This window comes from Orycteropus afer, unplaced genomic scaffold, assembly GCF_000298275.1.
Source record: "Orycteropus afer afer isolate SDZICR_OR568_19922 unplaced genomic scaffold, OryAfe1.0 scaffold00192, whole genome shotgun sequence".
Lineage (NCBI taxonomy): Eukaryota > Metazoa > Chordata > Mammalia > Tubulidentata > Orycteropodidae > Orycteropus > Orycteropus afer.
In genome coordinates this window covers 5611188-5635462 of record NW_006921779.1, presented here as the reverse complement: position 1 = coordinate 5635462, position 24275 = coordinate 5611188, and the positions used below count along the sequence as shown (strand labels likewise).

Sequence of the window (24275 nt, the reverse complement as noted above, 5' to 3'; positions counted from 1 at the left end):
TTCACATCTGGATTGTGAGTATTTATTACATCTTCTGGCAAGGATCAGAAAAAATGAAACCAAGAAATAGGAACAATATTGGCAAACAGAGAGATAACACATTCCTTTCAGGATCCCATGGGAGCTACTCACCTCCTCCAGACATTTCCTAAGAAGCTCCACTGCCCTCTCACGTGAGATAGCTGAAAAAAACAAAAACAAAAACAAAACAAAACAAAAAAAACAGAGGCCAAGGACTCAAAGTGCTGTCCTTAAGTCCAACTCTCCACCACAACTTTTGATTTAGTTTCAAACTTTTTCAGGTCAGCATGCCACACAAATAGAAAAGGCAAAAAAATGCTTATCTTCTAAGCTTGGCACAAATTATTCCATATACAGTGGAAGGTGCCCAGGACCCAATGCTCCTGTGGCCACAAGCCATTGCAAATTGATTTGCTACAGAGAAGGGTAAGCATTACAGAATTCTGCCTCCACCGCCAGGGCCCGCCTCTGGAGAAGTCCAGCTGACTGCCTCTGTTTTTTAGAGCCCATCCTCCCCTTTTTAGTCCAGGGCTTAAAATCAATTCCATCTGCCCTAGCCAGCTGCAAATCAGAGAAAGGGAGGACAGGGCCAGAGTTTTAGCCTCACTTCTCCAGCTGGGTCTCAGTTTAACAATAGGAAGAGAATTCATAGGATGAGGCTGAGACTCTTCAAAATAGAGCCAAAGGAACTGTCCATAGGCATGGCAAACTGGGATGACATATTGTACAGATCAGCTTCAGGGGGGGATGGTGGTTATTTTGGTGGAAAAATCAGCTGTATTACTGACAGACGCCAAGTCAAATAACAGTCACCAGGAGACCAGGCTAATTGTTTTCAGGATGTGGCCTGGAGCTCTGCTGGCTGAGGTTGAGTGAGAGGGCAGCACTAAAAAGGAACGAACACACCAGATTTTACTATATTGACAAGGAAGAATGGAATGTAAGGAGAGAAGTGGTTATCCGTGCTACATCTACAGCCTGTAAAAATGAATCCTCCTCAGTTCTGTTGCCCACAGTGGGTAAAGGTGAAGTTGAGATTGGGAGTAAAAGAGAGGCTTCACCACAAAAGTAGCCCTGGGTGAGAAGCTTTGTCAAACTGACAGATAACTAGAGAACAAACTTTTTCTTAGAGGAAGGGGCAACCAATAGACAATAAAAACAGAGGGCAGGGCCAGGTTTGTGGCCCTAAAAAGTTTTGACATTTAAGTAAAGAAATCCTCAGTTGTAATGCTGGGGACCTATTCATGTTCATGTTTAAAAAAAAAACCCACAAACCACTTGGTTTACTCACTCAGTCTCTGTAGCTAAGATGTCAATAAATATCTAGGTAGGGCAAAAGGCATGAAAAAATACTAACGTCTTGTAATTGAAGAATTATAAAACCCAAGAAAAAGGCATTATTCACTATGACATATACTCCAACTCCACTTTAAAAACAAAAGAAGACTCAGTTCTGGATATAAACAATATGTCCTTGTATCTAGCAAAAAAGGACCTTTTACCAGCTTTTTGAAGACTACACTAACCCACAGGAGAAAGCAGCTCCCAGAGGGTACAGATGCGCCTCTTAGGATGCATACTCTATTAAGCCCTGGTCACTTGCCTCCAAGGGTAGTGCCCCAAACTTGGAAACATGAGGGCAGGGCTCTGCTACCACTCCTTATCCAGAATGCTAGTACTTACTTGGTGTATAGTATCGGTCCAGGATACTGAGAGTCAGGAAGGCACCATAGCCATGGGCTGCAAAAGGGGCCTTTGCCAAGGCCGCTAGGTAGTCCATGTAGTAGAGTGCTGGACCCTCATGTTCATCATAGCCAGCCAGGAGGAGGTTGACATGATATGGAGTCTGCAAAGAAAACATTGCAAAATGATGGTCAAAACAGTGTTCCAACTTTTGATGAATAATATTAGCAGCAATGGAATAAATCACTATGAAGTAAAAATGTAGAGAACTCTAGAGGACTTAAAGTGTGCTAAGAGGGGAAGGGAGGCTGGATTGCTTTCTTTGAATAGAAGATCATTCGGAGCACTGTGAAGTACACAAAAAAGCTGCTTTCTTCTTAAAGTCTATGAACCAGGACCTACTACAAAAGCACTTCAAAGACAAAGCATGGGTGCTCCTGTGTCTTTTCCTCATTGTTCAGACCAACAAATACAATTCCAAAGAGTACTGGGCTACAGACTGAAGGAAGAAAGCAGCAGCTCCAACCATATCATCCAAAATTAATGGGCTGAGTCTGGGCACCTGGACCACAATCTCAAATGGTAATCTATTAAAGAAACAACTCTTAGGATGGAGAAGGCTATGAGGTATCAAACATGAAAGTCAAATCACTAGACTTTTAATGAAAACATATGGAAGTCCATGAACAAAAAAAACCATGGTAACTCTAGAAGAACCGAAATTTTAGGTGAAATTCTAACACTTCGCTAATATAACAAGGCTCTCCTAAGATAATCTAGAAGTAACATGCATCAACGAGACAAGTAATTCTAACTTGGATTTACAGGTAATCTCTTTGAATTACCTTTAAGTCCAGAATCAAATCACAAGTTATTACAGAGAATGTTGGCTAAGTTTGCCTTACATTTCATCTCTAATTGGATGATTACTTTTTTACCTCAGCTGGGCCACTTACCATGTTAAATTCAGTCTGTCTACACCCCCGGGCATCAGTGGTAGGACTCCTTTTCACTGTGGCTTTCTTGTTCTCTGCAGGATGTGTTTTTTCTCTTGCATTTGCCATGGTGGGCAGCAAGCAGGCTTTGCCCACGGTTATGTGCCTATCCCTAAGCTTATGTATGTATGTGATTAAATGCACATCAAATGAGACACATTATGGAGCATGAAGTAATAACAGCTAGTGGTCCCGAAAGTGACATTTTATATTTTTGCATGCTGATTCAGCATAGGCAATTGGCAGCCTGAAAGAACTCATGTTAGAAGAGCACATGAAAATATATAGTTACTTGGAGTCCAAGCCAGGCTGCACTAGGCAGGAAGAGCTCCTAACATCTCCTAAACATTCAGAGTACCCCTAACCTTCAAACAAGTGTCTGCCTTGGGGAGAAGATGGTGAATAGTCTCAAAATAATAAGAACTGACTAGTAATAGTCAAGACTTTTGAGAAAATAATTACCTGCCTATCAAATTTCCCAATGGGTAGTGTTCAGCACTCTGCCAGGGTATGGAATTCTCTCCCTATCCTGTGGCTACCTGCATAGTAAGTATGACCTTAGGCAAGACACTCAGCCCCTACATGTGTCTTTTCTCCTACCTATAAAACTGATTAATTTTGACCCTTCTCCTTTCTATCTTCTAGGGAACATAGTGAGAAAAAAATAATAGAGGTAAAGCATCCCAAATACTAGAAGGAAAAAAGATGCTACCTAAATCCCAAGTGTACTAGCCACATACTGGTAACCTTTTGAAAGCTAAGTGCTTTAAATAACCACCAAAAGGTCAATGTCATGAGACAAAGTGTATGTGAACTGCTGTACGGAAAGTGAATTTGCTCTGTAAATTTTCACCCAAATCACGATTAAAAAAAAAAAAAGTTAAATTAGCTAGCTAAATATGAAAAAATTTGTAACTAATAGCATGGGTTTAAAACAATGCATAAACCCTCATGGGTTTAAAACAATGCATAGTGTGAAAATAGTACTGCAAATGCAGACAGACAGAATATTTTAAAGTTCTTACAGTTAAAATTAGGAGAAGAAAAAGGCAATAGCAAAGGGATTCTAACTAACCCCACTCCCAAGAGATTCAGTAATATAATCCCTTACCTATCACAAAACAGGGAGCTCTGGTGGTGTAGTGCCTAAGGCATTTGACTGCTAACCAGAAGTCTGGTGGTTCGAACCCACCAGCCACTCCTTGGAAGGAAGACTAGGCAATCTACTTCCGTAGTGACACCGCCTCAGAAACCCAAGGAGGGGTAGCTATGAGTTGGGTCCGATTCAATGACACGTAACAACATCACAAAATGAAAACAAGTGAATCGTTTTGCTGAAACAATGACTAGTCTACTTTTCTTCAATTGGTTAACCATCTTCAACATATGGTTGACCAAAACAATTATGACAAGTTGCAATGGTATACTACTGATCCACCAAGATACCCAAAGAGGTCTTAACCAGTAGAGTCAAAGATGTGTTGTCGCCAATCCTGCCCATACTATGTGATTTACTGTTCTTGTTAGTTGATGTTAAGTTGATTCTGACTCAGATTGACCTCATGGGTTTAAAACAAGGCATAGCATTTAAAAAAGCTATTACCAGAAGATTTTGCATGAAATACTATGTTGACAGAATTCCAGAAGCAAGTTGTGTTTATTTATGCTTAAGCATCTGACATACACTCAACCGAAGTTGGTATTCAGAAACTACACACGTGGTATGTAGAAGATAACTCACAAATTATTGTGTGACTTCGAATTACCAACTTTTGCATGTGTGAGATGCTTAAGCATAAATAAATGGTGTTACCTAGACTAATTAAATCAATACATCTGTGTAACAACTTGCAGTTTCTGAAATTCTTCTGACAATGCTCCATCAAAGATCTCTGGCTCATACTAGTTTTTTAAAATTTCAAATAAAGTCTTAGGTACTGTCATTCTCTTGCTCCTCTAGGAATTGTGGCATTCAAAAGGACAAAACCACATTTAAGGGTTTCTTGACTTTTCCATTCTCTCATTTTTTAAAAAAATGTTTCATTATAGTTTAGGTAAAGTTTACAAAGCAAATTAGTTTCCTACTCAATTTATACATAGATCATCTTGTGATACCGGTTGCAATCCCTTCAGCTTGTCAGCACTCTCCCTACTTCCACCATGCATTCTCTGTTTCCATTCACCCAGCTTTCCTGCCCATTCTTGCTTTTGAATTTTACTTCTGGGCAAATGGTGCCCTTTTGGTCTCAAATAGTTGAATGCTCTAAGAACAGTTATGTTCCTTGTGGGTGTTAATGTTCACTTTCTGGCCTGCCTATTGTTTGGGTGTAAAATAGTCTCCAGGAGTAGGTTCAGTTCTAAGCCTGAAGGGTATTAAAATGCCATAGTCTCAGGGATTCCACCAGTCTCTATCAGACCAGTAAATCTGTGTGGTTTTTTTTTGTTTTGTTTTGTTTTTAATGAATTTGAATCTACATTTTTCTCTCACTCTGTCTGGGACCTTCCATTGTGCTCCTGGTCAGGGTGGTTGGTAGTGGTAGCCAGGTACCATCTAGTTCTTCTGGTCTCAGGTTACTGGAGGCTGTGGCTTATGTGGTCCATTAGTCCTTTGTTTTCCTTGAATCCTTGGTTTTTTTCACTATTCTTTGTTGTTGTTGTTGTTGTGTGCCATCGAGTCAGACCCGACTCATAGCGACCCCTCCTTGGGTTTCCGAGGCAGTATCACTACGGAAGTAGATTGCCCAACCTTCCTTTCGAGGAGTGGCTGGTGGGTTTGAACCGCCAGTCTTCTGGTTAGCAGTCAAGTGCCTTAGCCACTATGCTACCAGAGCTCCCCACTATTCTTTGCTCCAGGAAAAAAAAAAAAAACAAAGAACACCCAAACTCACTGCTGTTGAGTCGGATCTGACTCATAGCGACCCCTCCTTGGGTTTCCACGGTAGGAAAAGACTAACACTTGTGTCTTAGGTAGCCACTCACAAACTTTGTTAAAGTTTTTTTTTTTTTTATTTTTGCAGTGTCCCCTCCCCTTTCCTCCTACCCTGGTAACCGACAAAAAGTTTCCTTCCATATATAAATCTTTCCTTGACTTTTTATAATAATGAACTGATACAATATTTGTCCTTCTGTGACAGACTTATTTCACTCAGCAAGTTCATCCACATTATATAGTGTTTTGCAGATTCTACATTATTTTTTAGGATTGCATAGTGTTCCATTGTGTGCATATACCACAGTTTGGTTATCCATTCTTCTGTCAATGGGCACCTAGGTTGTTTCCATCTTTTTGCTATTGTGAACAGTGCTGCAATGAACATAGGTGTGCATACATCTGTTCTTGTCATGGCTCTCACTTCTTTAGGATATATACCTCGTAACAGGATTGCTAGATCAAATGGTATTTTTAATTCTAAGTTTTTAAGGAATCACCATATTGCTTTCCACAGTGGTCATATTATTTTACAGTCCTACTAGCAGCGTATGAGAGTCCCAATCTTGCCACATCCTCACCAGCATTTGCTATTTTCTGTCTTGTTGAACTCTGCTACTAGTGCTGGGGCAAGATGGTATCTCGTTGTTTCGATTTGCATCTCTCCAATGGCTAATGATTGTGAACATTTCTTCATGGGTTTGTTGGCCACCACCTGAATATCCCCTTTGGTGAAGTGTCTATTCATGTCTTACACCCATTTTTTAATTGGACTGTTAGTCTTTTTGTTGTTAAGGTGTTGGAGTTTTCTATAAATTTTAGAGATTAAGTTCCTTGTCAGATTATGTCATTGCTGAATGTTTTTTCCCAATCTGTAGGTTCTCTTTTTACTCTTTTGGAGAAATCTTTTGAAGCATATAAAAATTTAATTTTCAAAAGGCCCCAATCATCTCGCTTATCTTCTGTTTGTGCATTTTGGGCTATGTTTCATAGTCTATTTATGCCATAAATGAGGGGCCATAAATTTTCCCCTCATTTTTCCTTGAAGAACTTTATAGTTTTAGGTTTCACATTTAAGTTTTCAATCCATCTGGAGTTAGTTTTAGTGTATGGTGTGGGGTACGGATCTTGTTTCATTTTTCTGCAAACAGATAACCATTTTTGCCAGCATCATTTGTTAAAGAGACCATCTCTTCCCCCATGTAATGGATTTCAGCCCTTTGTCAAACATCAGCTGACCATAGGTCAATGGATTTATTTCTGGGTTCTCACGTCTGTTCCACTGGTCTATGGATCTGTCGTTGTACCAATACCAGCCTATTTTGATTACTGTGGCTGTATAGGTTTTGAGATCTGGGAGTACATTCACAAACTTTTAAGACCCCAGGTGCTACTCACCAAAGTAGGGTATCTTTATGGACTACGATCCCTAGCCCTGAAGCCCAGTAACTCAGTCCCATGAAGACATTTAGTTATAGCTAAAAAGTTTTTCTGACTGTACCCTGTGTGTTCTAGTATATATATACAAATGTATTTGTAGCACATAAAAATAAATTAAGTAGAAATGTCTACTGTCAGACTTGAATATGCACGGGGTTGTCCATACACCATCCCACACTTATTATTTACATATCTACCTACATATACACTGGGAGCTCTGGTAGCGTAGTGCCTAAGGCACCTGACTGCTAACCAGAAGGCTGGTGATTCAAACCCACCAGCCACTCCTCAGAAGGAAGGTTGGGCAATCTACTTCCATAGTGATACTGCCTTGGAAACCCAAGGAGGGGTCATTATGAGTCGGGTCTGACTCCATGGCACATAACAACAACAACAACAACAACATATACACTGGTAAATTATTTTTATTGTTGCAGGATTGTAGATGTAATGGTATTTACCTTTGTTGCCTTTTACTTTGTGTATTTCTCAGTGTTTTCCTTTGCCTTGGTCATGTAGTGCTGACTTCCCCCTTTTTTCTGTACTGTCTTTCCCATTCCCTCATATTCTTGATTCATTAGTGTTTTCCTAAATAAGATAAATTCCAAGCCATCCAGTTATGTGCTATGCTTAAACAAAGCATGTAATTGTGAGTGCACAAAGTGTTACTGATTGGAAAAATACTTATTATGTATAAGACACAACCCATCTATTCATATGTTTATGCCAATTATAAGCTCCACAGAGGTAAGACTATGTCCATCTTGCTCAATTATATACAAGCATGTGCTCAAGAAGTACTTGTTGAATGCATAAATGAGTAATATTAGAAAACCTTATACATTGAAATATATAAGTGACTAAGGCCTCATTTACCAAAGATGTTCTGTTGACTACACAAAGGCATCCAGCTGTATGATAATAACAGATTATGGGTAACAATGTGAAGAATGGGAATTTCAGATCACTTAATTGTGCTCAGGAGAAAACTATACACAGACCAAGAGGCAGCTATTCAAACAAAAAGGAGATACTGCATGGTTTAAAATCAGGAAGGGTATGCATCAGGGCTGTACCCTCTTGCCATTCTTACTCAATCGGTATGCTGAGCTAATAATTCCAGATGCAGGACTAGATGAAGAGGAATGTGACATCAGGATCGCAGGAAGACTCATTAACAACCTGCAATATGCAGATGACACACTCTTGCTTGCTGAAAACAAAGAGGACTTGAAATCAAATGACATATTGCACTGGGCAAATGTGCTGCAGTAAGACCTCCATATAAAGTGTTTAAGAGCAAAGATGTCACTTTGAAAACTAAGGTAAGCCTGACGCAAGCCATGGTATTTTCTTTCTTTTTTATTGTAATTAGGGTGAAAATTTACAGAGCAAATTCACTTTCCATGTATCAGTTCACATACACGTTGTCTCATGACACTGACTACAATCTACCACAATGCAACAGCTCCCAGCTCCCCTCCCGCTTCCTCCCGAAAGCGACCTCTTCCCTGTGTCCATCCCTCCATGGACTCCTGCCCCCTGAGCTGTCTCCCTGTGCATAAGCAGCCCTTCTTTCTCCCATGATTGTTCTCTCCAAAGAGTGTATCTACCTCAGGTAAATGTTCAAATCATATGCCTGTCTTTTGTCTGGCTGGAAGCCACAGGTGTGGGTTCAATTCCAGACCTGAAAGGCAGCTAGGGGCCATAGTCTCAGTGGTTCCAAGTCATGGTATTTTCAATAGCCTCATGTGCATGTGAGAGCTAGACTGTAAGTAAGGAAGACCACAGAAGAACTGATGCATTAGAATCATGCTGGTGAAGAAGACTAAATGCACCATGGACTACTAGAAGAATGAACAAATCTGTCTTGAGGAAGTATAGCCAGAATGCTCCTTAGAAGAGAGAATGGTCAGATTTTGTCTCTTGTACTTTGGTCATGGTGTCAGAAAGGACTCGTCCCTGGAGAATGACATCATGCTTGGTAAAGTTAAGGGTCAGTGAAAAAGTGGAAGACTCTCAACAAGAGAGATACACACAGTGGCTGTGACGATGGGCTCAGGTATGGCAATAACTGTGACAACTGTGCAGGACCGGGCAGTGTTTTGTTCTGTTGTATATCAGGTTGCTATGAGCTGAAACAGATTCCACTGCACCTAACAACAATGCCTAATTATCACCAAAAAAATAAGATGAAGCAAATCACTAAATAAATGTCAGAAAATGTTAGGGCCTACCTCAGAGAACTGGCTCAAGTATAGGCTGGCTGCCAGCATCCCTGTGAATACACATATATTATTGCGTTTTGCTAGGCTCCTGGGTCCTTCTCTTTCTATCTCCCTTTAGACATGGATTGTTTAGTAAAGAGAAGCTCAGGACACAGATCAGGCATTTAGACCAAACGAAGGGAGACCAATAGCATAAATAAATATCTCAAGAAAAAGCAGCTAGGCCACAATGCAAAATTAGCCCTGGGTTTGATACATGTCTCTGATAATAAAAGTATAGCTTGAGAAAAGTTAGTCACTTAACCTCTTAATTTCAGTTTTCTTGTGTAAAACATGAGCTAATACCTACTACAGAAGGGTTACAGTGAGGATTCAAAGAGATAACGCATGTGAATGATAAACACAGTATCAGAAATCACAGTAAAGGCTCAACACATGGTAAATATTACTACTAGGGAAACATAATCATCTGTGAAGTTCACAGTGAGAACCCAGCTATTCCCAGCACAGAAATACCAGACAAATTCCTTGTACGTGTCTTCATAAAGGGCTTTGGGAATAATGTTTGTAAGGATCTAGCATACTGTCTGGCACATGGCAGAAAAATGCAGTAAGTGACAGTGTCCTCCTCTCTCCTTCCCAGAATTCCCTTCAGGAGCTAAAAGGTGATGATGTTCACTGTCAGAAGCAATCATCACTCAGAACATATCTGATTAATGGTTAACTCACTCTAGCCCATCTCGAGACTGACATAGGCAGGTAAGTTTATTTTATGTTGCATATAGTGAGATTTCTTGGAGGTCTTAAAAAAAAAAAAGGAATATATTAAACCCCAAGTAAAGATCTACATCTACATGTGGAGAGTAAATTAACATTTATTAAGTATATTCACACTGGTTCCTCCCTTATAGATGTGCCTATCTGAATGCTAAGCCTTACTTTCTAGCAGTTTTTTCATCAGTTCTCTTCCTTCCCATGATCACTATTATTATGAGCATTTGCTGAATTACTCTGGAGAAGTGGGAACATGAATTCCAGAAGCCCCTCCACCCTTTACAAAGCAATCCTTGTTCTGTGTATGACATAATCTAGCCTGTGGTTGTCTTCACTATTCTGTTTAGGCAGTAATTAATTCTAGGCAATGAGACAAAGTTAGGAAGTCCCTGAGGGGAGGAACCGTATCTTATATGTCTAGGCATCTATCACAGTGAAGGCTAAGACTGAATATTATATACAGTTTTGCACTAACCTAGACATCCAAATGACCAGTAAATGAGTCCAAACATTTGCAGTGCAAATACCAACATACTTAGTTTTAAAAGTTGTAATTTATGCACAAAGAAAAAAATTAAAATGAAACATCCTAAAAACTCAAAGTAAATTTTAGCTTCTGGGATAGGTACTACCAAAAACACACAGACAAATGTGGTATGTCTTCCTCACTTAACAAGTATATAAGCTTGTTTTTTTAAAGTAGAGAGCTTAAAGTTATTTTGTGTTTTCCTTACACATACAATGGGGATAATAACAGTATCCATGGATATAATATTGTGGTAACAAAAACAAACAAACAAAAAACACCAAACTCACTGCCGTCAAATCAGATCTTACTCATAGGGACCTCCCCTTGGGTTTCCAAGGTAGTATCACTACGCAAGTAGATTGCCCTATCTTCCTTCCAAGGAGTGGCTGGTGGGATTGAACTGCCAACCTTCTGGTTAGCAGTCAAATGCCTTATGCCACCAGAGCTCCTATATGTGGTGGTGGTATGGTTTAAATAAGTTAATCCATGTAAAGTGCTCAGTGCAAAGCCTGTTACATAATAATAATACAAGTTAAAGAAAATTTAAACCAGGGGAATTAGCCAATAATCACAATTGTTACATACTTCTCCTTGAGATTTAAATGAACTTCTTAACTACCTGTGTGCCTGCTCTACAAAATTGAACTCAGTTCCATGTGGCACCGTTGTACAGCTGGAGGTAGGGATGTACATGGCATACATGCAAACTTTCCTTAAGACAGAATGTTTCCCTCTAACTCTTGTGCACATTCAACCCCTTGTGTATTTATTCTCTCTTATGAAAAAAGAAACACTGTAGTGATTAAGAAGAGCGTGAAATTCCATAAATTTTACAGCTGACGAGAACAGTTGTGATAAATATACTGAAACAACAAAATCAGCAACGAGAGTCTGGGTGGTGACAAGCAGCGGTGTGACATCTGGCGGAAGCCAAACTCACAGCAAGGGGGAGAGAGGTGGGCGTGAGGAAGCATCCTGCCGAGCGTGGACACAGAAAAAGAGAGGAATTGACAGTCTTCCTTTGGAGCAAGGCCAGCCTTTGCCACCTCTAATTGAATAGGACGGTGTCACTATGAGTGAGGTGCCTTAGAAACTATGCATTTTGCGTGTCGTGCTGTACCTTGGAATGCTAAGCAGTGTGTGAAGCATACTTGCATTCCTGCTAGGTCAACGATTTAGGAGATAAAGAACCACCAATGGGACAAATGCCTAGTGATGACAGTGTTTTAATAAACCGGCTTCTAAGTACACTAACAGACTCAGCTTTGAAGAGGACAATGCCTGTTAGTCCAGCTCATTTTCCAAAGTTGCCTAAAAATCTATCTCTGGCATTGAGAATGTTTAGAGGGTTTAGAAGGGACCTAAGAGCTAGGTGAGTTCACCCACATCCCTTTTACAAATGTGAGGATTCAAGTTCTAAGAGGTGATAGTAACTTGCCATTAACCACATAGTGTCAGTCAGGACCAGAATCCAGACTTCTCAATTCTAGGTCTGTGTGCTTTTCCAGGGAACCATGCTGCCTCCACAAAACGGAAATTGGTGTGAAAATATGATTTCATATGTAAATGTTAGTTTCACACTCAAATACTTCAGAATGTACTATTTTGCATACCAGCATCTATTGTCTCTATTTCATATATCACACCTTAGATGACCAATGATATTTTGTTTTAAAAGGGCAGGTTTAGTGTTATACAACTATGACTCCTCCTCTATAGGGTCTAAAATTAAATAAGACATATAGTAGGTACTCTAATATCTGTGATGATACACAGATTCCAACAATTTAACTGATTTACTAATAATCAATTCTTCAAATTTATAAATGAATAAAAGGAATCAACTGCTGTTTTCTAACACTGGTACTCTGAATCAGGAGTATGTTTCCAATATACCAAAAGAATGTACTGGTTATCTGCTTTGGGTGGGTTTGGTGATAAAACTTCACATTTTCAATTGCAATTTTGCCATTTTAATTAAAGCAGGACTTTAAACCTACCTCGGAATTGCAATGTCCACTATTTCAAACACCTAAAATGATTTTTCCCAGCTCTGAAACATTATGGTTCTATTGATGAGGCTAGTGTAGAACTACCTTTTCCTAATGCCTAAGTAATATGAAAAGGAGTTCTGGTGGCATAGTGGGTAAGGCATTTGGCTGCTAGCCAGAAGGTCAGTGGTTCAAACCCACCAGCTGCTCCACCGGAAGAAGATGAGGCAATCTACTTCGATAAATATTTACAGCCTTGGAAACCCAATGGGGGTTGCTATGAGTCGGAATCAACTCAACAGCAGGGGGTCTGGTTTAAGTAATATAGAATCACTTGTACTCACGACTTTAATCCTCTTGGACATACTCCTTTTTAACAAAACCCATGAGTTTTCTAATAACATGGATGGCTAACCCTTAATGATAAAAGCCCATAAAAGGCTTCAACCAAATCTCCAGAAAATCTTCTGAGTCAAACACACAGGATGACTATGAAACGGGCAGATGCTCCAACTAACTTCATTTCTGCTTTTGCAATGTGAATACATTATAAATTCATCAAGTCAAGTGTTTATTAAGCATTTACTATGGAAGAAGCATTGTGCCAGACGATGAAGACAGTCTGGACCTAGAGACGTTCATAGGTAGACAGGGGTAGGAAGGATTTCAGAGAAAGGAACAGCATATGTGAAGGTAAAGCAACATGGAGGAACACAGACTGTTTGTGTACTGGTTAACATAGGACAGGAACTGGGAGGATACTGTCATAGGTCTCCTAAAAAGTATGAACTTGGGTATATAAGCCACGAGAAACTTTAGTATGTGAAGCCAGTAAAGATCTATTACTGCCATCCACCTGCCAATCTAAGCCTTTTATCATGTCTCAGGATTGATATTCTACCAGTCCATTCTCTCCCTGAACCACCCCCTGACACACATTAAATGAAAATTTTTAGACAGGAAAGTAACACAAACAGATTGCCATTTTAGGATGGTCAGTGACAGCTGAATGGAAGATGAACTGGGGTTAGGACAGAGAGAAAGCAGGGAGAACAGATAGAGGAGACAATAGTCCAGATGGGAGATGACGAGGACCAAACAAAGGCAGAAACAGTGGAAACAGAAGGGATGATATGGAATATGAGATGTATTGAGAGGGTAGAAATGATAAGGACTTCAAAACTAGAACAGAAGAGGTGAGAGAGAAAGAGTATTCTCAGTAAGGAGAATGGTGGCAGTACAAATAGAAAGAGCTCAGTGTGGACTCAATGAGTTTAGGTAGAGCTATCCAGAATGCATCAAGAAAGAAAACAGTGTACACCAGAAATCATGATACTGAAGAAAGCATCAGTCATTTAGGAAATTTCATTTACACAAATACATCCAGTCCCATCCTCATGTGTGGAACAGTCAAGGGAATAATTACAGTAGGACAGTATAGCAGAGGTACACCTAGGCTGACATAAGAGCACAAAGAAACTGAGGATAGGGTGTGTGTAGGGAAGTAAGGTAGAGGAAAGTTCAAAAAGAGTTTTCCTGAAACTTGAATCTTAGCTATTAATTAAATTATAGCAATTAAGGGTTAGCTATGTGAAGATGTGAAAACACATTCAGGGGGGAATGACCAGCAAAGTGGCAAGTGGGAAAAGGCATAACTGATCAGGAAAAGTTTAAGTATTCAGTATAGATGTGAGTGGGAAAGGGTAAGAGGTAAGTGCAGAGAAAGCAGGGGTAATGAAGTAAAAGGAGAGATGAACCAGAGAGGCTGATCTCTTAAGACTGAAATTTTTTTTTTCAAATTTTTCATTGTAATCTGGGTGAAAGTTTACAGAGCAAATTCATTTTCCATATAGGCAGTTCACATACACTTTGTCTCATGACACTGACTGCAATTTCCCATAATGCAACAGTTCCCTTTCCACTTCCTCCCCAGTTACCTATTCCCTGGGTCCTTTCCTCCCATTCACTCCTGTCCCCCAAGCTGTCTCCCTGTATACACACCCCTTCTATTCTCCCATGATTGATCTCCCCAAGGAGTTTATCTACCTAATGGAAATGTTCAGCTCATATGCCTGTCTTTTGTTTGGCCTGAAACCACAGGAGTGGGTTCAATTTCAGACCTGAAGGGCAGCTAGGGGCCATAGTCTCAGGGGTTCCACGAGACTCTATAAGACAAACAAACTTGGTCTTTTTTGTTGTTGTTTTTTTTAAATGATTTTGAGTTTTGTTCCACATTGCTCTCCCACTCTATCCAGGATCTCCTACATAGATCTCCCTGCAAGTGGTTGACAGTGGTAGCTGGACACCATCTAGTTCTTCTGGTCTCACAGACATAAAGACTGAGAACTACATGGTGTACCATAAGACTCAAATTCCAAGAAGGCAGTTCTGGGGAGCTGAGAAGAAACAGGACTTTTCTCCCTCAAGCTGGGACCAGTCTGATTACCTACTGTTGCCTATTCAAAAAAAAAAAAAAAAAGATTGGAGTTGGAAGTTGAAAGCTGTTTCCTCTTAATTCTGTGACTGAAAAAAGTATGAGCTTAAACTGATGAGAATCAGAATTCTGTAATTAGTTTTTACAACATGGAAGTTAAATGATTTCCTGAATTTCTTTCTCTCATTTCAAGTACATTTATCTTTTTTGTAGCACTGAAAAAACAAACTAGAATTTAGAATTTCTAAATTCTCATAATAAAATGAGAAACAAGGCAAGTGTGTCACAAACCAAGCAAATCTTTGCATTTCTAAAGTCCAATATGAGATGAAAGAAATGCAGCTCTGAAAATGAGACTGTCTAACCAAGCTTTCCTTTCCTTTTCCCTCCTTAGGTCATTTTCTGAAAGTGTGTTTGTTATTCCTATTTGATGCTGGCAAAGTACAACAATTGTCTTTATTTTCCTTAAGCAATGATTAGCTCATGTTCAAATGTTTTTGCTTAATACACTGGCAAAATAGTTAAACTCTTGAACTTCAGCTCAGATTAGCACTGCATTTACAGCAAGCACATTTTACCTTTTAAATTTAAAAAAAAAAAAAAAAAACTTTTAAATGATTATTTGAATAAACTATAATTTTAAATCCCCTAAGTCATAAAAGACAGACATGTGCTTTTGTAAGGAAAAAAAAAAAAAAAAGCAATGAAGACCTGAGATCAAACCCACCTTTATCACTTTACAGTTGTATTACCTGGGATAGTCCCTTAGCCTTGGAGCCACAAGTGCCCCTCTGTAACATGGCAGTAGTATCACTTGCCTGACAAAGTTATGAGGAATTAAATTACTTATCTATGTTAAAGTTCCTGGAAGAAGGCCTGGTAAGTAGTAGGTGCACAATAAATGTCAACTGAATCTGAATTTTAGAAACAAAAAGTTAAATATCATGTATTTTTCAATTTTTTTTTTTTGCAAAACTGGATTTTAAAGTTCTTCCTTGGTAATTTCAAAATTTCTGTAAATATTACTTCTCTACAGTCATCACTAACCCCAAGTTTGATTTGTTCTCCTGTTAAAGTTGTAACCTTATCATAATTAGAAGTTTCGAAATTTAATGAGTTGAAATGCAACATGGCACAGATGCCTTATTATACCAACTAGTTAACACAGTATTTGTTTTCTACATTAATTTTACTTGCTAATCAAAAATACTGCTTCTCCCTAAATAACATAAAAATAAAATTGCTGATTATGCAATGGTAAAACCCACAACACCATGTTTGCAAAAAGGCCACTTGAGTTCTTTTTTTCACGAGCTGGCAGTTTCCAGGGAAAATTTAAGACTCCATATACCTTCAAATCACAAAAAAATTCAATTGCAGAAGCCATGTTCTGCACACCACAAGTCATGTATTAGGCTGAACATGCTAACCATATCAATGAATATCTATGAATGCTGAACATCATCAAAGTTGATTCATCCCCCTAAATTAATAAATAAGATGGTAGGCTGGAAAGACTGTTTAGGACTATACATAATTGTATATATTTTCAGATTTCCATAGCAACTAAATAGAGTATTAAGAAAATCCCAGGGAAAAGACTATCTAGGAGCCCTTTTAATAGAACACAATGCTCATGATTAGCACCCCAGGTGTAACACAAGTTAGTCCTATAGCTTCGATGGACACAAAAGGTCCTCACTGGTCTCCCTGCTACCTTCAGTCTTTCCCCAAACTCTCCACTGAAGTGCAGCTAATGAGCTAACACGATCTGATCTGATTAAGCTAATCCCCTCTCAGCTACACCAAGCTAATATCCAGAGCACCCAACTGCTTTCAGGATAAACCTTTTCCATCAGTTTTCATAACCTGTACTACCCCTATAGTTTCAATCTCTTACCATTCCCCTAAAATTCTGAGCCATATTTAACAAACTAGATTGTAGGTTATATACATATATATATGAACCAGTAGATCCTTAATTTATACACAATATCCTACTATTTAAAGCAGATAATAATCAGGAGCAGAAGGCTCAAAGAGCTACTGTTCCCACCCAGAACTTGGTTAGAAAACCACTGTGTTTAACCTAACATACTCTCCCTACATAAGATTCCCTTTTCCTTCATCTTTGCCTTAATAACAGCTAGTACTTCAAGGCTCAGGTAGGCTTTACTCCCAGGACACCCTGTGTATATGGCTACTATAGCACCTGTCACTCTGCACTGCAATTCACTGTTTACTGACCTATTTCCCCATCTAAGGGGCAACTTGAGCTTTGTTGTTGCTGTTGTTGTTGTTATGTGCCATCGAGTCGGACCCGACTCATAGCGACCCCTCCTTGGGTTTCCGAGGCAGTATCACTACAGAAGTAGATTGCCCCATCTTCCTTCTGAGGAGTGGCTGGTGGGTTTGAACCGCCAGCCTTCTTGTTAGCAGTCAAGTGCCTTAGCCATTATGCTACCAAAGCAATTCACTGTTTACTGACCTATTTCCCCATCTAAAGCGCAACTTGAGTTTTATAACTCTGTATTCTCAGCACTAAGGATAATGCAGACTGTAGATTTGCTGAATAAGTGACTATTAACAGCTACGGAACTTCTCTGCTGTAAGAAACCATAATGTGGAATTCTGGTGAATCATTTCTGTCTACAAAAATTCAGAGATTATATCCCCTTCAGTCCTCTTCTTTCCACTCTAGTCTGGTGTCTTCATGCAAAAGTGATGATAAATCTGAATTTTTTTTCCTTTGTTATTGTTCTTAGGTGCTGCCGAGTCATTTCTGACTCACAGCCACCCTATGTACAACAGAACGAAATGCTGCCCAGTCCTGTGCCATTCTTACAATCACTGCTATGTTGGAGCCCATTTTTGCAGCCACTGTGTCAACCCATCTCATTGAAGGTCTTCTTTCTCACTGACCCTTTACTTTACTGAGAGTAATAATCCTTCCCTAGGGATTGGTTCCTCCTGATAACATGTGCTAAGTATGTGAAATGAAGTCTCGTCATCCTTGCTTCTAAGGAGCATTCTGGCTGTGTACTCCATCCAAGACAGATTTGCTCGTTCTTCTAGTAGTCCACAGTATATTCAATATTCGTTGCCAACACCATAATTCAAATGTATCAATTCTCCTCTGGTCTCTTATTCATTTGTCCAGCTTTCACATGCATATGAGGGAACTGAAAATACCACGGCTTGGGTCAGGCACATCTTAGTCCTCAAAGGGACATCTTTGCTTTCTGAATACTTTAAAGAGGTCTTTTGCAACAGATCTGTCCATCTAATTTCCTGACTGCTACTTCCACAGGTGTTGATTGTGGATCCAAGAAAAATAAAGTCCTTGACAACTTCAATATATGTTATTTTTCCTAACTTCTTAAAAAGTGTGCCGTTTTCCTACTCCTTTGTCCTTCATCTCAATTTTCTTAAACCTTTTCGTGAAATAACACATACACATAAAAGTGCAAAATATATACAGGTGCCGCTTAATGAATAAAGTAAATACACATGTAACTACCTCCCAGGTCATAAAATAGAACACTGTCAAGCCTTGCTCCCCCTCAGTCTTTCCCCACAACTCTTCATTTAGGATGACTGCTTTTTGGGAGAGAAGAAAGAAAATCTTATGGGATTTTTGGAATCAGCTCTGAATTCATATCCCTGTATGATCCTAGGCCACACAGGTGAAAAGAGGCACAAAGGATGCCAGGGTATGTGTGTATTTGTGCATCTCTGAGTGTGAGGGTACATCCACACCTATGCCCAGGCTGGTGCACTGGTTTAAAGCAATCTTGAAAGATGAGGGTAAATCTGCATTTCTAACGGTAAACATTTTAAAAATAACAACATGTTCTTACTAAACACATACAGCAATCTACCACTTCACGAAACCTTAGTTAGGAAACCATCATTTGAAGACAAAAGTTTCAAAATAATACAAATCTAGAACAGTCACCTATATTGCCTCACTCCCACTGTGGATAGGAAAGATGCTTAAAGTGAAAAGTTAGCATTATGGGGTTGCACAATTCTAGCCATCCAACCAGAACAGGGGTTCTCTGTGCTCACAGCAGGCATCCAACAGGGTAGCACATATATGCTCTCTGAGTGAGAAAGCAACACCTTCTCACATACAACCCCCTGGAGAGAGAGGGGAAGGGGAGGGGGGAGGACTTTACACCTGCAAACTCCTAACTCTATCAGCACTAGGGCTGGGAAAAACAGCACATATTTAAAAAAAGAGAGAGAGAGAGAAGGAGGAGGGGAAAAAAAGTTTTCTAATAAAGCCAGCAGCTTTCAAAGAAGGCACTTCTGAAGCCATTTTTTCTTAGGAAACAAGTAGTATAATGATTCAACAGCTATGGTCTTTGTCTTAATGGATTTAGTCTAGCCCTACGATTATATAAGCAAACGGCTTTAAAAGAACGGCTGTCAAAACACTTATTCCTCTTGGTAGAAAATACCGTAAGCACAAAATGTCATTAATTAAGGCATTTCAACTTCAAGGCACATCTGTCCCTAGGCCTTTGGATAATCAAAATGACCACTAAAAATAGAACAGCAGTAAATCCAATGGGACAGATATGAACCACTCCCAATCCTAAAAAATTCCTGTGAGATCTGACCAGTGTCACTGAATATACATCTAAATGTAGCCATATTTTGACTTTTCATTTTCTGTCCTATTAAGGATAGGAGACATATTAACTCTTGGCCCACAGCAAAGATCCATAGTTAGCTGACCAGCCTATGAGGTCTGGTGAGGAAGAAGGCTGCTCTCCAGGACTAAAAGGACCAATGCTTATGCTGAAAGTCTAGTGTTTCATGATGAACATCTTGATTTTTTTTTTTGTTTCCTTCAATTTCTCCATCACCAGAAGTCAGCTCACTTTGTCTGTCAAGATGCCCAGGCTGTGTGGCAGCAGTGTCAAAGGCTGCCATTTGCTCCAAGGCACTGCCATCTGCAGCAGCACAACATTTTGTCTCCGGAAAATAAACACATCTGCCTTTGCCAGTGTCCTCCCACTGTGCCACCCATCTGGAGCAGGTGAGCTGGAAGGCAAGCCTGGGCATGGGTGAGATAGGGGCAAGCAGGGGAGAGGGGGCCTCAAGGGAGATGGCACATGGAGGAAGAAGGCAGTACTGTGCCATGCTAACCATATTTGCCAAAAAAAAAAAAAAAAAAAAACAAGTGAAATGAAATGAAATTACCTGTGTTAGTGATACTTTAATCATATGTAACAAATGGTTGGTTGTATTTAAGGGACAAAACCTGCAAAGTCAAGATTTCACCTGGGCCATCTGTTCACAAGGTCACATGACCTCATCAATATAATAAACAGATGATATCTTTGCACCAGCCACTAAAGGAACGAGGAAAAAATCAGAATAAAAGGCTCAAAGCACCAGATAGCATAACTGCTTACCAGACTAAACACACTCAAATTCAGCCCAGAGTGCTGGGACAAGCAATGGCCATTTATGCTTAAAATTGTTTCTTATATATTCTCCCTTTTATACTGAAAATATAAATCCAAGTCTGGTTAGGTTCTTGACACCAGATCTTTAAATCATGCTATTTATGTGCTAGAAGAAACCATAAAAATCATTAATCAAATTTTCTCTTTCTCCCACAGTTTTTCAACTAGCTCACAGCAGATCTAGCGACAAACCTCCTGGGGCAGAGCTTTTTCAACTATACCACTAGTTTTCAAACTTTAGGGGGCTGGGGGCAATGGATCTTACACGAAATTCTAACATATAACTTAGATAAAAGCTGAGCTGATCTACATGAAGCAGAGCTGAAGTTTCACCACACTAGTCTTCTTGGTGAATTTCCTAAGGCAGCTTCAAGGAAGAGCTTGAAAATCATTACACCAGTCTGGATGATATTTTGCCGACTCATTATTTCTATTTTTACTTGCTAAGTAAGCATTTACAAGAATAACCCTATAAAAAGATAATTACCAAAGGCTCACCAAGCACTTCAGAAAAGGTTCTATAAAGACCCTTAGGTTTAAGAGTAGCAGTACTAAAGCCCCAAAGCTAACACACTATGGAGGTCTGTATTTACTCTAAGACTTGCCACAAACTCCACATTCCCCAAGGACATCACATTTGGCTGGTTCACACCTGACTCCACCTCTGTAAAATGGAGATGGTGCACGCTAACAGATCATTTTAGGGTTATTTAATTGAGGTGGCTATGCCAAATGTGTCATATAATTCATTCCAAATAAGAAGTAGCCCAATTATTCATCTAACCCTTTAGAGCCTGTTCATTAAAACATAAGAATCTAAACAAGTAAGCCTTGAGCATTTACCTTCTATGTAGTGTAAACTATCACCAAAAACAGATGATAAAATTTTCAAAATTATACTGTCAATCCAAACAGTTGGATGGACAATCCAAACAGGAGTTCTTCAGTAATGGAGTCATTTCTTCAACACTGTGATTTGCCAGGGAGGTTATCATTCACTCATTCAAAATATATTAAACCCATGGTTAATTCTCAGGTCTCATAATTTGACACATTTGCTCACTCTTTACTTCTAAACAGATGAGGAAACTGAAGTTCAGCAAATATTAGTAACTTATACAAAATTATATAAACTAGTATGAACCTAGAGAAGGGATTAGAATTCTGGTGTGTCTGCCTTCAAAACCCTGGCTTTGAGAAGCATCATAAATATTCAAGATTAGGGAGTCAACTTGATAGGGAAAGCCTAATAATCCCCTTTGTAATCTGTTCCTTAGGGTCCAACAAGAAGCAAAGCAACTTAAATGTACACTTGAATTTAAATAATATATTTAAATAAATCCCCCACACGTCAAGATGTCCTCCATATCTTGTCATGTGTCTTTTTTTCTTCTACTGCTTCTTACTGTCTTTAATTCTTACATGGAGAAGTAACATCCATTCATTATTACTTTATTGAAACGCCTTTACAATGAATAAATACGTAATAACATTTTCAGTGCTCTTTGTGGGCCCAAATGGATGACATTTATTCAACAAGTTATTTATTCAATACCTAAAATGGGCACACACTCATTCCTTATCCATATAATCTTATGTGCGGATCCTGACATATTAACAGAATGGAACATTTCATGCTCCCTCAAATGCACAAACATATGTGTACATTAACCCAGTAACTAATAAAGAAAATAGCTTGAAAAAGTATGGTATATGAAGTTAGAACTTTAGTTTGGTTTTCCAAAGGCTGTATTTGTGCCCTTGGATAGGATATTTAACCCTCCATTCTTGTTAAGTCAAATGGGGATAACACTCATCTTATGGTGCTATAACAAGGATTAAAAACGGTTACCAATATAAGTATCTTTTGAATAGCACTTCTCCCCAAACTTCCAAAAGAATTTTCTGTGATAATGGAAATGTTCTATATCTGTGCTGTCCAACATGGTGGTCATTTACCCACATATGGCTAGTGAGCACTTGAAATGTGGCTAGTGTGACTGAGGAATTGAAATTTTAATTTTACTTAATTTAAATTTAAATAGTCATATCTATCTAAACAGATACTGGGCTGTACAGATGTAAAATAAAGTCTAACACAAAACTGATGGTCAATGTTGGTTTTCTTCTCTATTTTCCTTACCAATACCAGTAATTTTTTATATCCCTCTCTTTACTAGTAAATCAGTTAAACTAAAGTGGTTAATTAATATGTACCATGTACTATATTAAGATTCTTGGGTGGATTACCTTGTTTTATCGCTATAATTCTGTGAAGTAGGTGCTATTATTTTGTAGGTAGAAAAATTAAGGTTTAGGATTTGCCCAAAGATATACAGGTACTAAGTTAGCGAGCAAAGATTCAAACCCAAGAGGTCTAATTCCAGAAACTAGAATGCTAAATTACATTCATATTTAAATGAACTATTTTACATACAATTCGTTATATGCTTTGTAGGAGCTCTGGTAGCATAGTGCCTAAGGAACTTGACTGCTAACCAGAAGGCTGGCGGTTCAAACCCACCAGCCACTCCTCGGAAGGAAGGTTGGGCAATCTACTTCCGTAGTGATACCGGCTCGGACACCCAAGGAGGGGTCACAATGAGTCGGGTCAAACTCGACAGCACATAACAACAACATATGCTTTGTGATAAATCAATGTCCTCCCCACTCTATGCCAAGCCCTTCCTCACACATACCCAACAAGTGGCAAAATGGATATCAAACAATGTAAGCTACAGAAACAAAGCTATGCATGGTAACTGAATGACTCAAAGTAAGTTTCATGCCAATTGGTGTGACCTTATAAATGGGCTAAATTTAGTGATTCTGCACTTTCTTAGGGAAACTGAAAAACAACCATTACCTCTTTTCCAAGAATAAAATGACTATAAATTTGTATTTCAGAACTAACAACTTCTTGTGATTGGACATACAGTAAAAGCACAAGGCAGCTTTTTACTAAAAGCTCCATGTCACTGTCCATAATAGGTATTTATTTAAAACAAACATTTCTGCTAGGCAAGATTAACTGGATTCACTGCATTTGCATGAAGCATACTGCCACTCTTATCTCAATTCTAAAAGGAGTTTAATTCGCTTATTGTCTGCAGCACTTATGACAAAATGTTTATTATGCCCAAAGCTGGAATTCTTATTCCATTGCTGCCTGCTAAGTTGAAGGAATATTTAACACAGCAAGCCATAGCATACTCTTTGCTGAATACCACAGGAACTGCTGGGTGGCAGGAAAGTTCACATCTACCCCACTTTGCTCTCTCACATAAGAGTGAACAAGAAAAAGCAACTGATCTGTTACCTAAATCAAGATATTTTATGTAAATTTGCCTCCTCCCAACTCATCTAGCTTTTCCTCAAACTTCATGATCTTTCAGACTGCGTAAGATTCCTGGTCAAAGCTAGCACTGAGAAAAAGAGTCTATTTATTGGGAAGAGTCTCTGGGTGGTGCAAACAGTTGGCTGCTAACCAAAAGGTTAGAAGTTCGAGTCTACCTTGAGGTGTTTAGGAAGAACCACCTAGTGATCCACTTCCAGAAAACCAACCACTAAAAACCTTATGGAGCTCAGTTCTGCTTTGACACAAATATGGTTACCATGAGTCCCAGTCAAGTCAATGACAACTGATTTTTAAATTTATTTATTAAGAAGTTCACAATCATGGGACTGTAAAATGGTATAACCATCGTGGAAAGCAGTATGGTGATTCCTTCAAAAGTTGGAAATACAAATACCATTTGACCCAGCCAT

The 24275-nt window shown here is 39.1% G+C and overlaps 1 protein-coding gene across 1 annotated transcript in view; it reads right to left on the bottom strand.

The window, feature by feature from the left end:
• The window catches only part of PSMB2 (proteasome 20S subunit beta 2), a 37629-nt gene that overhangs the window by 2525 nt on the left and 10829 nt on the right, over positions 1-24275 (bottom strand). Inside the window, exons 4-5 of the mRNA XM_007947655.2 lie at positions 1705-1867; positions 133-182 (exon numbers count right to left, since the gene is read on the bottom strand). Of these exons, the coding sequence (XP_007945846.1) occupies positions 133-182; positions 1705-1867 (213 nt within the window). The remainder of the gene's footprint in view (positions 1-132; positions 183-1704; positions 1868-24275) is intronic.